The 12,682-nt window shown below is 48.2% G+C and overlaps 1 protein-coding gene and 1 long non-coding RNA gene across 4 annotated transcripts in view; one reads left to right on the forward strand and one right to left on the reverse strand.

Moving 5' to 3' along the window:
* Positions 1-423: 423 nt before the first annotated feature.
* On the forward strand, positions 424-1,220 carry LOC115148269 (uncharacterized). Its single transcript, XR_003866625.1, has 2 exons — positions 424-686; positions 789-1,220. It is a non-coding gene; the product is annotated as an uncharacterized LOC115148269 (long non-coding RNA).
* A 1,595-nt stretch (positions 1,221-2,815) lies between these two features.
* Positions 2,816-12,682, reverse strand: part of snx30 (sorting nexin family member 30) — an 81,267-nt gene continuing 71,400 nt past the window's right edge. For 2 of the 3 annotated variants that reach the window (XM_029692463.1, XM_029692462.1), the window contains exon 9: positions 4,509-5,108. In XM_029692463.1, coding sequence (XP_029548323.1) covers positions 5,031-5,108 — 78 coding nt within the window. In that variant the 3' untranslated portion in view covers positions 4,509-5,030. Of the gene's footprint in view, positions 5,109-12,682 lie in introns of all 3 variants that reach the window. The other variant, XM_029692464.1, reaches the window with a different exon arrangement.

A 12,682-nucleotide genomic window follows, 5' to 3' on the forward strand; every position in this document is an offset into this window, starting at 1 on the left:
TTGGTCCAATATCTAAAAATCATTTGAGGTAAAGATATTTGCATCAAAACAACATCCATATACAGGCTATTATTTAAATATGTTGTCTCAACATCAAAATGTGCATATTATGACTCAATAGTAAACAATGCACACTGAAAAGGAGGTCAGTAGAGAGAACAACAGGAGGACAGAGGAGAGAGAGAGAGAGAGCAACAGGAGGACAGAGGAGAGAGAGAGAGAGAACAACAGGAGGACAGAGGAGAGAGAGAGAGAGAACAACAGGAGGACAGTAGAGAGAGAGAACAACAGGAGGACAGAGGAGAGAGAGAGAGAGCAACAGGAGGACAGAGGAGAGAGAGAGAGCAACAGGAGGACAGAGGAGAGAGAGAGAGAGAACAACAGGACAGTAGAGAGAGAGAACAACAGGAGGACAGAGGAGAGAGAGAGAGAGAACAACAGGAGGACAGTAGAGAGAGAGAACAACAGGAGGACAGAGGGAGGGAGAGAACAACAGGAGGCCCACATAACCATAGGGTGTCATTGGATCTGATTGTGCATGGGTAAAGCCCCAACACAGCCACACCAGATCTGACCCACTCGGGGATACCAGGACCCTGGGGTTACTTGACAATAGTCATGAGACCATAGACAAAACTCTGTCCAGCTGCTTGAAGAAGAGAAAAACATCTGATCTGAAAGGACAGGTTGAAGGACTGGTAGGTTGACTAGTTCAGAGACTGGTTGAAGGACTGGTAGGTTGACTAGTTCAGAGGCTGGTAGTTCAGAGACTGGTAGTTCAGAGACAGGTTGAAGGACTGGTAGGTTGACTAGTTCAGAGACTGGTTGAAGGACTGGTAGGTTGACTAGTTCAGAGACTGGTTGAAGGACCGGTAGGTTGACTAGTTCAGAGACTGGTTGAAGGACTGGTAGGTTGACTAGTTCAGAGGCTGGTAGTTCAGAGACTGGTAGTTCAGAGACAGGTTGAAGGACTGGTAGGTTGACTAGTTCAGAGACTGGTTGAAGGACTGGTAGGTTGACTAGTTCAGAGACTGGTTGAAGGACCGGTAGGTTGACTAGTTCAGAGACTGGTTGAAGGACTGGTAGGTTGTCTAGTTCAGAGACAGGTTGAAGGACCAGTAGGCTGACTAGTTCAGAGACAGGTTGAAGGACCGGTAGGTTGACTAGTTCAGAGACTGGTTGAAGGACCGGTAGGTTGACTAGTTCAGAGTAAACAAAAAGGAGTATATTCATTAGTGCACAAATTAGCTAAACGTTTTAAAATAGAAAACTGTTTGCAATGAAAACGAGAGCATCTTACAGGGCAAATTCAGGTCCCTCCTCATTTGGTCTTGTTTGCTTCTGTTTGGTTTCATCAAGCTGGTACAGACCCACCGATGAACCCTGGTCTAAAGTAGTGCACTATATAGGGAATAGGGTTCCATAGGGCTCTGGTCTAAAGTAGTGCACTATATAGGGAATAGGGTTCAATAGGGCTCTGGTCTAAAGTAGTGCACTATATAGGGAATAGGGTTCCATAGGGCTCTGGTCTAAAGTAGTGCACTATATATAGGGAATAGGGTTCTATAGGGCTCTGGTCTAAAGTAGTGCACTATATAGGGAATAGGGTTCCATAGGGCTCTGGTCTAAAGTAGTGCACTATATATAGGGAATAGGGTTCCATAGGGCTCTGGTCTAAAGTAGTGCACTATATAGGGAATAGGGTTCCATAGGGCTCTGGTCTAAAGTAGTGCACTATATAGGGAATAGGGTTCCACTTGGGACACAAGCAGAGAGCAGGTCTGTTTATATCTGGTGCCTCTGTCTCCAAAGCAACATGATGAAGATGAAGACGATGAAACAAATATAATATTTTTTTATTCCAACTGGTTTTAGAACACACATAATTATTGAAACATAAAACACATCGTTCCTTCCTGGCTGAAGTGTGATCATGAACACTAAATTAGGGAGAAAGTACAGTTCCACCGTGGTCAGATTAAAAACAAAACAATTATACAGAGAATGTAAATGTGTAACAATATGTGTACATCCCAAATAGAGCCCTATTCCCTATATAGTGCACTACTTTAGACCAGAGCCCTATGGAACCCTATTCCCTATATAGTGCACTACTTTAGACCAGAGCTCTATGGAACCCTATTCCCTATATAGTGCACTACTTTAGACCAGAGCCCTATGGAACCCTATTCCCTATATAGTGCACTACTTTAGACTAGAGCCCTATGGAACCCTATTCCCTATATAGTGCACTACTTTAGACCAGAGCCCTATGGAACCCTATTCCCTATATAGTGCACTACTTTAGACCAGAGCCCTATAGAACCCTATTCCCTATATAGTGCACTACTTTAGACCAGAGCCCTATGGAACCCTATTCCCTATATAGTGCACTACTTTAGACCAGAGCCCTATGGAACCCTATTCCCTATATAGTGCACTACTTTTGACTTTGCCCACTACTCAGAGATGTCAACACCCACACTGTGTTACATCAGGAAGTGGGGGAGGGAGGCAGCCCAACAGTAGTTGGCACTACATAGCTTGCGTCCCAAATGGGACCCTAATCCATATATTGTGCTCTACTTTTTTAAAACAAAAGTAGTGCACTATTCAGGGAATAGGGTGCCATTTGCTCCCAAGTGGCGGAGCAGTCTAAGGCGTTGCATCTCAGTGCAAGAGACGTCACTACAGTCCCTGGTTCGAATTCAGGGACTGTGATTGAGAGTCCCATTGGGAGGCGCACAATTGGCCCACGTCCGGGTTTGGCCAGGGATAGGCCGTCATTGTAAATAAGAATTTGTTCTTAACTGACTTGTCTAGTTAAATAAAAGTTTAATAAAAAACGAAATACAAATTTGGGACCCAATCATGGATTCCACCAGTTAAACTTCAACCTCATCCCCAGACTATTTGGCACAGGAGGAAGTGTCTGGGCACAGGAGGAAGTGTCTGGGCACAGGAGGAAGTGTCTGGGAGCAGGAGGAAGTGCCTGGGAACAGGAGGAAGTGTCTGGGCACAGGAGGAAGTGCCTGGGAACAGGAGGAAGTGTCTGGGAACAGGAGGAAGTGTCTGGGAACAGGAGGAAGTGTCTGGGAACAGGAGGAAGTGTCTGGGCACAGGAGGAAGTGTCTGGGCACAGGAGGAAGTGTCTGGGCACAGGAGGAAGTGTCTGGGAACAGGAGGAAGTGTCTGGGAACAGGAGGAAGTGTCTGGGAACAGGAGGAAGTGTCTGGGAACAGGAGGAAGTGTCTGGGCACAGGAGGAAGTGTCTGGGCACAGGAGGAAGTGTCTGGGAACAGGAGGAAGTGCCTGGGAACAGGAGGAAGTGTCTGGGCACAGGAGGAAGTGTCTGGGCACAGGAGGAAGTGTCTGGGAGCAGGAGGAAGTGCCTGGGAACAGGAGGAAGTGTCTGGGCACAGGAGGAAGTGCCTGGGAACAGGAGGAAGTGTCTGGGCACAGGAGGAAGTGTCTGGGCACAGGAGGAAGTGTCTGGGCACAGGAGGAAGTGTCTGGGAACAGGAGGAAGTGTCTGGGCACAGGAGGAAGTGTCTGGGCACAGGAGGAAGTGTCTGGGCACAGGAGGAAGTGTCTGGGCACAGGAGGAAGTGTCTGGGCACAGGAGGAAGTGTCTGGGAACAGGAGGAAGTGTCTGGGCACAGGAGGAAGTGTCTGGGCACAGGAGGAAGTGTCTGGGAACAGGAGGAAGTGCCTGGGAACAGGAGGAAGTGCCTGGGCACAGGAGGAAGTGCCTGGGCACAGGAGGAAGTGCCTGGGAACAGTAGGAAGTGTCTGGGAACAGGAGGAAGTGTCTGGGAACAGGAGGAAGTGCCTGGGAACAGGAGGAAGTGCCTGGGAACAGGAGGAAGTGCCTGGTGTGTGTGTAATCTTGACAACCCAGAACCAAATCTTGTGTGCTCTCGCGGTTCATGTTTCTTTGTAACGAGAGACTAGGTGTGTATTCATTAGTGCACAGAAAACATTTTGCAATGAAAGCAAAGCGTTTGTTATTGGGTAAGTTATGGTTATTCTCTCCCCCATTTCAGCCTGCTTGCTTTGGTTTGAATACCAGTGAACACACCCTGGTGTGTAAGACCATCAACCAGGAGAAGTCAGACGGTATGTTTAACAGTAAGGTAGGTTCCTCTAAATGTCTGGTCAGGAGGATAGCTGGATCAGTTAGTGCTCTTCAGCATTCTGTAAACAGACAGAAACACAATGATACTGCTGCTTCACTCATCAGAGGCTTTAGGCTACATCGAAGACCATCAGAGACTTTAGGCTACATCGAAGACCATCGAAGACAATCAGAGACTTTAGGCTACATCAAAGACCATCGAAGACCATCAGAGACTTTAGGCTACATCGAAGACCATCAGAGACCATCAGAGACTTTAGTCTACATCGAAGACCATCGAAGACCATGAAAGACCATCAGAGACTTTAGCCTACATCAAAGACCATCAGAGACAATCAGAGACAATCAGAGACCATCAGAGACCATCAGAGACCATCAGAGACAATCAGAAGATCAGCATTGTTTATAAAAAAGGATCATTGGCAACAAACATTTCTCAACAGACTAGAAAATTACAACAGGGGGAAAAAAAGTAGATATAAGTTTCCCTTTTCCTTCGGCCAGCCCGTCTGTGATGTCACAGTCACATTCATTAGTGCACATTGGACACGTTCTAGTAGTCCCTCCTGGTGACTTTCTGGTTTTTCCCCGTTTGGTTTCTAGTGAATACAGCCAAGGCTAGTTCGGTGTGCGACAAGGAACAAAATGGGCTTTCCAGACAGACATGATATCATTCATCCACTCTGCTCCTCCGTGGATTCCAGCAGGAAAGATGGGACGTCAGACCGACTGGGTTTCACAAATAGAAAACACCAAAACAAAAAAGATTTCTGTCCGTAGACCCAAAAGGCTCATTTCCTTGGCAATTTCCCTTTGAGAGTGTCTGTTGACACTGGTAACTCAGGTAGAGAAGTGTTTGAGATGTAATGTCCAGAGGAAAGGCGGTAGTCTCTCAGTCTTCATCTGTTTCTGTCTCCTGTGGCTGCTTGTCCCGTAATAGTGGAATGACAGACTCCCACGCTGCAAGGCACTGAAACATAGAGAGAGAGAGAGAGAAGGACATGAGTTAGAGGGAGAGAGGAGGACATGAGTTAGAGGGAGAGAGGAGGACATGAGTTAGAGGGAGAGAGGAGGACATGAGTTAGAGGGAGAGAGGAGGACATGAGTTAGAGGGAGAGAGAAGGACATGAGTTAGAGGGAGAGAGGAGGACATGAGTTAGAGGGAGAGAGGAGGACATGAGTTAGAGGGAGAGAGGAGGACATGAGTTAGAGGGAGAGAATAGGACATGAGTTAGAGGGAGAGAGGAGGACATGAGTTAGAGGGAGAGAGAAGGACATGAGTTAGAGGGAGAGAGGAGGACATGAGTTAGAGGGAGAGAGGAGGACATGAGTTAGAGGGAGAGAGGAGGACATGAGTTAGAGGGAGAGAGGAGGACATGAGTTAGAGGGAGAGAGGAGGACATGAGTTAGAGGGAGAGAGGAGGACATGAGTTAGAGGGAGAGAGAAGGACATGAGTTAGAGGGAGAGAGGAGGACATGAGTTAGAGGGAGAGAGAAGGAGGTTGAGAGGGGGGAGAAGATAGAAAGAGGGAGATGAAAGAGAGGGGAGAGGGGGACAGAGAGAGGGAGACAACAGAGCGAGAGGGGAGAAAGAGGGAGGGAAAGAGACGAGAGAGGGGGAGGGAGGGAGAGAGATGGGGAGAGAGAGATGCTGCAAGGCACTGAAACAAAGAGCGAGACAAGGACAGGAGTTAGATACAGTATGACAAACAGAGAGAGATGAGGGAGAGAGGGAGACGACAGAGAGAGGAGAGGGAGAGAGAGGGAGAGAGGGAGACGACAGAGAGAGAGAGAGAGAGAGAGAGAGAGAGGAGAGGGAGAGGAAAGACAACAGAGAGAGAGGAGGGAGAGAGAGGGAGAGATAGAGAGAGGAGAGGGAGAGAGAGGGAGAGAGAGAGAGAGAGGAGACGACAGAGAGAGGAGAGGGAGAGAGAGGGAGAGAGAGAGAGAGGAGAGGGAGAGAGGAAAGACAACAGAGAGAGAGGAGGGAGAGAGAAGGAGAGAGAGGGAGAGATAGAGAGAGAGAGAGAGGAGAGGGAGAGAGGAAAGACAACAGAGAGAGAGGAGGGAGAGAGAAGGAGAGAGAGGGAGAGATAGAGAGAGAGAGAGAGAGGAGACAACAGAGAGAGGAGAGGGAGAGATAGAGAGAGAGAGGAGAGGGAGAGAGGAAAGACAACAGAGAGAGAAGAGAAGGAGAGGAGACGCTGCTTAGCACTGCAACACAGAGACAGTATAATATGGGTTTGTATGTCGCTTGCTCCCTCGTGGTCATCATAAAGATAATGTGTTTTCAATGACTTACCTGGTTAAATAAAGACAAAATAAAACCCATTGTAACTAAAGACATGTATTAACAGCAGAAGCCCTGGGCCTCGTGGGAACCCCCTTCAAGCCAAACGAGCAGTCAATCTGACTAACATTCTAACAGCAGATCAGCGGTGTAAAGGACTTCAGTAAAAATACTTTTAAGTACTAGTTAAGTCATTTTTGGGGGGTATCTGTACTTTACTATAAATAATGCTTTTACTTCACTACATTCCTAAAGGAAATATTATACTTTTTTACGTTTTCCCTGACAACCAATAGTACATTTTGAATGCTTAATGAAGAGAACACTTGGTCATTCTTACTGCCTCTGATCTGGAGGACTCACTAAACAGAGAACATCCCTGGTCATCCCTACTGCCTCTGATCTGGAGGACTCACTAAACAGAGAACATCCCTGGTCATCCCTACTGCCTCTGATCTGGAGGACTCACTAAACAGAGAACATCCCTGGTCATCCCTACTGCCTCTGATCTGGAGGACTCACTAAACAGAGAACATCCCTGGTCATCCCTACTGCCTCTGATCTGGAGGACTCACTAAACAGAGAACATCCCTGGTCATCTCTACTGCCTCTGATCTGGAGGACTCACTAAACAGAGAACATCCCTGGTCATCCCTACTGCCTCTGATCTGGAGGACTCACTAAACAGAGAACATCCCTGGCCATCCCTACTGCCTCTGATCTGGAGGACTCACTAAACAGAGAACATCCCTGGTCATCCCTACTGCCTCTGATCTGGAGGACTCACTAAACAGAGAACATCCCTGGTCATCCCTACTGCCTCTGATCTGGAGGACTCACTAAACAGAGAACATCCCTGGTCATCCCTACTGCCTCTGATCTGGAGGACTCACTAAACAGAGAACATCCCTGGTCATCTCTACTGCCTCTGATCTGGAGGACTCAATAAACAGAGAACATCCCTGGTCATCCCTACTGCCTCTGATCTGGAGGACTCACTAAACAGAGAACATCCCTGGTCATCCCTACTGCCTCTGATCTGGAGGACTCACTAAACAGAGAACATCCCTGGTCATCCCTACTGCCTCTGATCTGGAGGACTCACTAAACAGAGAACATCCCTGGTCATCCCTACTGCCTCTGATCTGGAGAACTCACTAAACAGAGAACATCCCTGGTCATCCCTACTGCCTCTGATCTGGAGGACTCACTAAACAGAGAACATCCCTGGTCATCCCTACTGCCTCTGATCTGGAGGACACTAAACAGAGAACATCCCTGGTCATCCCTACTGCCTCTGATCTGGAGGACTCACTAAACAGAGAACATCCCTGGTCATCCCTACTGCCTCTGATCTGGAGGACTCACTAAACAGAGAACATCCCTGGTCATCCCTACTGCCTCTGATCTGGAGGACTCACTAAACAGAGAACATCCCTGGTCATCCCTACTGCCTCTGATCTGGAGGACTCACTAAACAGAGAACATCCCTGGTCATCCCTACTGCCTCTGATCTGGAGGACTCACTAAACAGAGAACATCCCTGGTCATCCCTACTGCCTCTGATCTGGAGGACTCACTAAACAGAGAACATCCCTGCTCATCCCTACTGCCTCTGATCTGGAGGACTCACTAAACAGAGAACATCCCTGGTCATCCCTACTGCCTCTGATCTGGAGGACTCACTAAACAGAGAACATCCCTGGTCATCCCTACTGCCTCTGATCTGGAGGACTCACTAAACACAGAACATCCCTGGTCATCCCTACTGCCTCTGATCTGGAGGACTCACTAAACAGAGAACATCCCTGGTCATCCCTACTGCCTCTGATCTGGAGGACTCACTAAACAGAGAACATCCCTGGTCATCCCTACTGCCTCTGATCTGGAGGACTCACTAAACAGAGAACATCCCTGGTCATCCCTACTGCCTCTGATCTGGAGGACTCACTAAACAGAGAACATCCCTGGTCATCCCTACTGCCTCTGATCTGGATGACTCACTAAACAGAGAACATCCCTGGTCATCCCTACTGCCTCTGATCTGGAGGACTCACTAAACAGAGAACATCCCTGCTCTTCCCTACTGCCTCTGATCTGGAGGACTCACTAAACAGAGAACATCCCTGGTCATCCCTACTGCCTCTGATCTGGAGGACTCACTAAACAGAGAACATCCCTGCTCATCCCTATTGCCTCTGATCTGGAGGACTCACTAAACAGAGAACATCCCTGGTCATCCCTACTGCCTCTGATCTGGACTCAAACACACATGCTTCATCTGTACATAATGAGTGTTGGAGTCTGTCCCTGGCTATCTGTACATAATGAGTGTTGGAGTCTGTCCCTGGCTATCTGTAAATAATGAGTGCTGGAGTCTGCCCCTGGCTATCTGTAAATAATGAGTGTTGGAGTCTGCCCCTGGCTATCTGTAAATAATGAGTGTTGGAGTGTTGGAGTCTGCCCCTGGCTATCTGTAAATAATGAGTGTTGGAGTCTGTCCCTGGCTATCTGTAAATAATGAGTGTTGTAGTCTGCCCCTGGCTATCTGTAAATAATGAGTGTTGGAGTCTGTCCCTGGCTATCTGTAAATAATGAGTGTTGTAGTCTGCCCCTGGCTATCTGTAAATAATGAGTGTTGGAGTCTGCCCCTGGCTATCTGTAAATAATGAGTGTTGGAGTCTGTCCCTGGCTATCTGTAAATAATGAGTGTTGTAGTCTGCCCCTGGCTATCTGTAAATAATGAGTGTTGGAGTGTTGGAGTCTGCCCCTGGCTATCTGTAAATAATGAGTGTTGGAGTCTGTCCCTGGCTATCTGTACATAATGAGTGTTGGAGTCTGTCCCTGGCTATCTGTAAATAATGAGTGCTGGAGTCTGCCCCTGGCTATCTGTAAATAATGAGTGTTGGAGTCTGCCCCTGGCTATCTGTAAATAATGAGTGTTGGAGTGTTGGAGTCTGCCCCTGGCTATCTGTAAATAATGAGTGTTGGAGTCTGTCCCTGGCTATCTGTAAATAATGAGTGTTGTAGTCTGCCCCTGGCTATCTGTAAATAATGAGTGTTGGAGTGTTGGAGTCTGCCCCTGGCTATCTGTAAATAATGAGTGTTGGAGTCTGTCCCTGGCTATCTGTAAATAATGAGTGTTGTAGTCTGCCCCTGGCTATCTGTAAATAATGAGTGTTGGAGTCTGCCCCTGGCTATCTGTAAATAATGAGTGTTGGAGTCTGTCCCTGGCTATCTGTAAATAATGAGTGTTGTAGTCTGCCCCTGGCTATCTGTAAATAATGAGTGTTGGAGTGTTGGAGTCTGCCCCTGGCTATCTGTAAATAATGAGTGTTGGAGTCTGTCCCTGGCTATCTGTAAATAATGAGTGTTGGAGTCTGTCCCTGGCTCTCTGTAAATAATGAGTGTTGGAGTCTGTCCCTGGCTATCTGTAAATAATGAGTGTTGGAGTCTGTCCCTGGCTATCTGTAAATAATGAGTGTTGGAGTCTGCCCCTGGCTATCTGTAAATAATGAGTGTTGGAGTCTGCCCCTGGCTATCTGTAAATAATGAGTGTTGGAGTCTGTCCCTGGCTATCTGTAAATAATGAGTGTTGGAGTCTGCCCCTGGCTATCTGTAAATAATGAGTGTTGGAGTCTGTCCCTGGCTATCTGTAAATAATGAGTGTTGGAGTCTGTCCCTGGCTATCTGTAAATAATGAGTGTTGGAGTCTGTCCCTGGCTATCTGTAAATAATGAGTGTTGGAGTGTGCCCCTGGCTATCTGTAAATAATGAGTGTTGGAGTCTGTCCCTGGCTATCTGTAAATAATGAGTGTTGGAGTCTGTCACTGGCTATCTGTAAATCTGTACATTTTAAAACAAGAACATGGAGGCGTCTGCTTTGCTTAATACTTTGACTTTCGATACTTAATTATGTTTAAAACCAAATACTTTGACTTTTACTTGGGGGGCGGCAGGTAGCCTAGCGGTTAGAGTGTAGAAGTGGCAGGTAGTCTAGTGGTTAGAGTGTAGAGGAGGCAGGTAGTCTAGTGGTTAGAGTGTAGAAGAGGCAGGTAGCCTAGTGGTTAGAGTGTAGAGGAGGCAGGTAGCCTAGTGGTTAGAGTGTAGAGGAGGCAGGTAGTCTAGTGGTTAGAGTGTAGAGGAGGCAGGTAGCCTAGTGGTTAGAGTGTAGGGGCGGCAGGTAGCCTAGTGGTTAGAGTGTAGAGGAGGCAGGTAGCCTAGTGGTTAGAGTGTAGAGGCGGCAGGTATCCTAGTGGTTAGAGTGTAGAGGAGGCAGGTAGCCTCGTGGTTAGAGTGTAGGGGCGGCAGGTAGCCTAGTGGTTAGAGTGTAGAGGAGGCAGGTAGCTTAGTGGTTAGAGTGTAGAGGAGGCAGGTAGTCTAGTGGTTAGAGTGCAGAGGGGGCAGGTAGCCTAGTGGTTAGAGTGTAGGGATGGCAGGTAGCCTAGTGTAGTGGTTAGAGTGTAGAGGAGGCAGGTAGTCTAGTGGTTAGAGTGTAGGGGCGGCAGGTAGCCTAGTGGTTAGAGTGTAGAGGAGGCAGGTAGCCTAGTGGTTAGAGTGTAGGGATGGCAGGTAGCCTAGTGGTTAGAGTGTAGAGGCGGCAGGTAGCCTAGTGGTTAGAGTGTAGGGGAGGCAGGTAGCCTAGTGGTTAGAGTGTAGAGGAGGCAGGTAGTCTAGTGGTTAGAGTGTAGAGGAGGCAGGTAGACTAGTGGTTAGAGTGTAGAGGCGGTAGGTAGCCTAGTGGTTAGAGTGTAGAGGAGGCAGGTAGCCTAGTGGTTAGAGTGTAGAGGTGGCAGGTAGCCTAGTGGTTAGAGTGTAGAGGAGGCAGGTAGCCTAGTGGTTAGAGTGTAGAGGAGGCAGGTAGCCTAGTGGTTAGAGTGTAGAGGTGGCAGGTAGCCTAGTGGTTAGAGTGTAGGGATGGCAGGTAGCCTAGTGGTTAGAGTGTAGAGGAGGCAGGTAGCCTAGTGGTTAGAGTGTAGAGGAGGCAGGTAGCCTAGTGGTTAGAGTGTAGAGGAGGCAGGTAGCCTAGTGGTTAGAGTGTAGAGGGGGCAGGTAGTCTAGTGGTTAGAGTGTAGAGGAGGCAGGTAGCCTAGTGGTTAGAGTGTAGAGGAGGCAGGTAGCCTAGTGGTTAGAGTGTAGAGGCGGCAGGTAGCCTAGTGGTTAGAGTGTAGAGGAGGCAGGTAGCCTAGTGGTTAGAGTGTAGAGGAGGCAGGTAGCCTAGTGGTTAGAGTGTAGAGGTGGCAGGTAGCCTAGTGGTTAGAGTGTAGAGGAGGCAGGTAGCCTAGTGGTTAGAGTGTAGAGGAGGCAGGTAGCCTAGTGGTTAGAGTGTAGAGGAGGCAGGTAGTCTAGTGGTTAGAGTGTAGGGGAGGCAGGTAGCCTAGTGGTTAGAGTGTAGAGGAGGCAGGTAGCCTAGTGGTTAGAGTGTAGGGATGGCAGGTAGCCTAGTGGTTAGAGTGGTGGGGCGGCAGGTAGCCTAGTGGTTAGAGTGTAGAGGCGGCAGGTAGTCTAGTGGTTAGAGTGTAGAGGAGGCAGGTAGCCTAGTGGTTAGAGTGTAGAGGAGGCAGGTAGTCTAGTGGTTAGAGTGTAGAGGAGGCAGGTAGCCTAGTGGTTAGAGTGTAGGGATGGCAGGTAGCCTAGTGGTTAGAGTGTAGAGGAGGCAGGTAGCCTAGTGGTTAGAGTGTAGACGCGGCAGGTAGTCTAGTGGTTAGAGTGTAGGGGAGGCAGGTAGCCTAGTGGTTAGAGTGGAGGGATGGCAGGTAGCCTAGTGGTTAGAGTGTAGAGGAGGCAGGTAGCCTAGTGGTTAGAGTGTAGAGGAGGCAGGTAGTCTAGTGGTTAGAGTGTAGAGGAGGCAGGTAGTCTAGTGGTTAGAGTGTAGAGGTGGCAGGGTAGCCAGGAGGAGGAGGAGGAGGAGGGTAGTAGGCCCTAAATGTCTTACCTGTGATAAAATATTTTCCACACACATACCTACTTGGTAGTGAGTGTTACAATGATGTGTAACCTACTTGGACACCTGGTCCCCACTCTCCAATTGCCGAATAGCCTGAAGCCACAGGGCTCTTCTCTCGGGCTCCATTTCCCTACGTGGGAGCATTGAGAACTGTAGGTGAACAACACAGAAGCTCTTCGGGCCTGTTTTGTTATTTCTGTATAACAAAAAAACCCTAGGACGAAGTTGGGGGTCAATGAGAAAGAATACGCGGTCAAGGGGAATTCTTTATTATTACGTGAATGTTGATTCGGACTAGAATCATCTA

Source organism: Salmo trutta, chromosome 15, assembly GCF_901001165.1.
Source record: "Salmo trutta chromosome 15, fSalTru1.1, whole genome shotgun sequence".
NCBI classification, from domain to species: domain Eukaryota; kingdom Metazoa; phylum Chordata; class Actinopteri; order Salmoniformes; family Salmonidae; genus Salmo; species Salmo trutta.